Source organism: Plasmodium reichenowi, chromosome 13 (assembly GCF_001601855.1).
Source record: "Plasmodium reichenowi strain SY57 chromosome 13, whole genome shotgun sequence".
NCBI lineage: Eukaryota > Apicomplexa > Aconoidasida > Haemosporida > Plasmodiidae > Plasmodium > Plasmodium reichenowi.
This window is the reverse complement of record NC_033658.1, coordinates 30,766-33,683: the sequence shown is the minus strand read 5'-3', so window position 1 is coordinate 33,683 and position 2,918 is coordinate 30,766. Positions and strand designations below refer to the sequence as shown.

At 15.8% G+C, this 2,918-nt stretch overlaps 1 protein-coding gene across 1 annotated transcript in view; it reads right to left on the bottom strand.

The window, feature by feature from the left end:
* Positions 1 to 2,327: 2,327 nt before the first annotated feature.
* The window catches only part of PRSY57_1300600 (exported protein (hyp8)), a gene marked incomplete at both ends in the record, with an annotated part of 1,256 nt that continues 665 nt past the window's right edge, over positions 2,328 to 2,918 (bottom strand). The window contains one exon of the mRNA XM_020115130.1: positions 2,328 to 2,918. Within this exon, the coding sequence (XP_019970053.1) occupies positions 2,328 to 2,918 (591 nt within the window).

Sequence of the window (2,918 nt, the reverse complement as noted above, 5' to 3'; positions counted from 1 at the left end):
TATTAATATAAGTTTTTATATTTGTAATTTTTGAAATTTAATAATTTATAGAATTTATATTTATATGATAATATATATAAACACGTGTATACATATATATATATATATATATATATATATATATATATACAAAAAAGAAGGCTTCGGATTTTTGGAGTTATATTAAATTAAAGAAAAAAAGAATTATTATCATTTTTTTAAATATTAAACAAAAAAATAAACAAATAGAAAGAAAAAAGAAAACGAAATACAATTTAGTTTAAATTGATATCTTACATTTGTTATCATATGGAACATCAATAATAATAATAAAAAGAATAATAATATATATAAGGAGATTTTGTTGTCTTCATAATTAACAATAAAAAAAAGGAAAAAAATTAGAAATATATAATAATATAAATATCAATTTTTTTTTTTTTTTATTCTCATGATATAATAAAAATATTATAAAAAAAATAATATATATAATATTAAATAAATATTAATATATATAGAATTGGAAAATGGTAGAAAATTATAAGATGGTATAGAATAGATATTTGTTATTACACGATAATGAGGGTTATATATTGAAATTTCAGAGTAATTTCATAAAAAATAATTTTTACATTATTAAATAGATTAATAAATAAATATATATATATATATATATGTTTATATTTCTACCCTATTAATTAATTATTATTTGAGATAATAGGATAATTATGTAGAATTATGTAAAATACAATTTTTAAAGAATATTTTTTTTTACTTATTTTTCATAATAATTTTTTTTTTTTTCTTTTTTTTTATTTATTAGTTTATATTTTTTATTTATTTGTTAAATTAATATATAATAATATATAGAATATCTTGAGTACTCCATTTGTAATATATATAAATTTATGTTTATTTTTTTTTAGAATTTTATATTATATATAAATTTATCTAATATTATATTTTTATGAACGTTTAATTTAATAGAATTTTTTAATTTAAGCAAAAAGTATATTTTCTAAAAAAGGACATATAATATACATGTAGAAAAAGGAAAAAGATTATATATATGTTTTCTGGTACTTTTTATTGTTGTGTACTTTTTAGACGAAATATATTTGATTATGGTTTCATTTATATATTATTAATAATATATACATATATATATATATATATTATTGATTCTATAAATAATTTTTATTCATAAGGAATAATAAATAAATAATTTTTTATGTTATTATTGCTATGTTCTAATAAAAATATGCTTAATATTACAACCATATATTTGATAATATTGATAGGTAAATTTTTAGAATTCAATGATTAAAATTAATAATAACAAAAAAAGAAAATATACATATATGATAATGAATAATTAATTCTAAAAGAAAAATAAAGAAATATATTTTTATATTCCAATAAAAATACAAAAAATAAAAAATTATATATTCATAATATGTTAATTTGTACATTACCCCCCCCCCCCCCAAAAAAAAAAAAAAAAAAAAACGAAGAAAAAATAAAATTATATACTTATAATCTATTTTTTCATTATATAAATGTTTTATATTTATTAAAATAAAAATTAATTTATAATAATTACTCTAATATACTTTATTTTTTAATTTATTTTAAAATGACACATGTATATATATTTTTTTTTTGGTAGTATATTTTTTAAGAATATTATATAAAAGATTATCTATGAAAAAGGTACATGCAATAAAGAAACATATTATTTATAAAAAAAATAATTAAAATACTATATATATTATATATATAATGAAAGTATATTTAATAAAAAAGTAGAAGTTTACTAAATATTTTTTTAGAGTATTTATTGTATTGTTATTAAAATAGACTTTTTTTTTTTTTTTTTTTTTTTTTTATGCTTATTTAGGCATTCTTGAATATTTTATATACAGAAATATATATATATATATATATATATATATATATATATATATCTTATTTGTAATGAATATTTATAGGAATTTATTTAAATATATATTACTCTTACACTTATTAAAGTTTAATAGAAAAAAAAAAAAAAATATATTATAAAAATGAAAAGAATGAAAAAAAATGAAGAAATTGAAAAATAATAAAACGTTATATTTAAACATAATGAAATATAAATTTACTTTTTTTTTGGAGAATAACATTTTACATTAATGAATAAAAATTTACATAAACATAAATAAATAGATAAATAAATAAAAATGTTAATAATAATGTAAGAAAAATAAAAAAAAAAAAAGAAGCGATATACATAAATACATACATTTATTTATATATATTTATATATATATATATATATATATATATATTTATAATGCTGTATATTATTAAAAATTAGAAACTTGTCTAATGATTCTTTCACTATAGTAATCTGTTATTTCACTTTTCCTATTTAATACATATAACATAGCTGGGACAAATAATAATGCCATACCAGGTAATGATAATGCTGAACCAAGAGCACCAACTCCTGCAATAGCAAGCATATTATTAGTGAATTTAGATGTTGCAGCTACTGCTGAAATAGTTAATAAGATAGCAAAGATTGATAAGAATCCTGCTATGAAAATTATGGTAGCTGCTCTAACATTATTGAAATGTAATTGTGATTTGAGTGCATTGAGATCGTTGTGAACTTTTAAAAATTTAACAAACTTATTCATAAATTTTTTGTATTCGTTACTGGATGAATAATTTTTAAGGTGTTGTTGTAATCTGTAACGTTGACATTCACCAGATGATTTATTTACGTACAATTTTACAAAATCTTTCATTTTTTCCTCCAATATTTCTTTTTTTTGTTCATTATTTTTGAATTTTTTGTAGGTATTTTTGTCTTGTTCAATATCATTATTTACGAATTCTTTTGGTTCTTGTTTAGCTGGTGTACATTGTTCTGTTTCGGCTTTCTGATATTC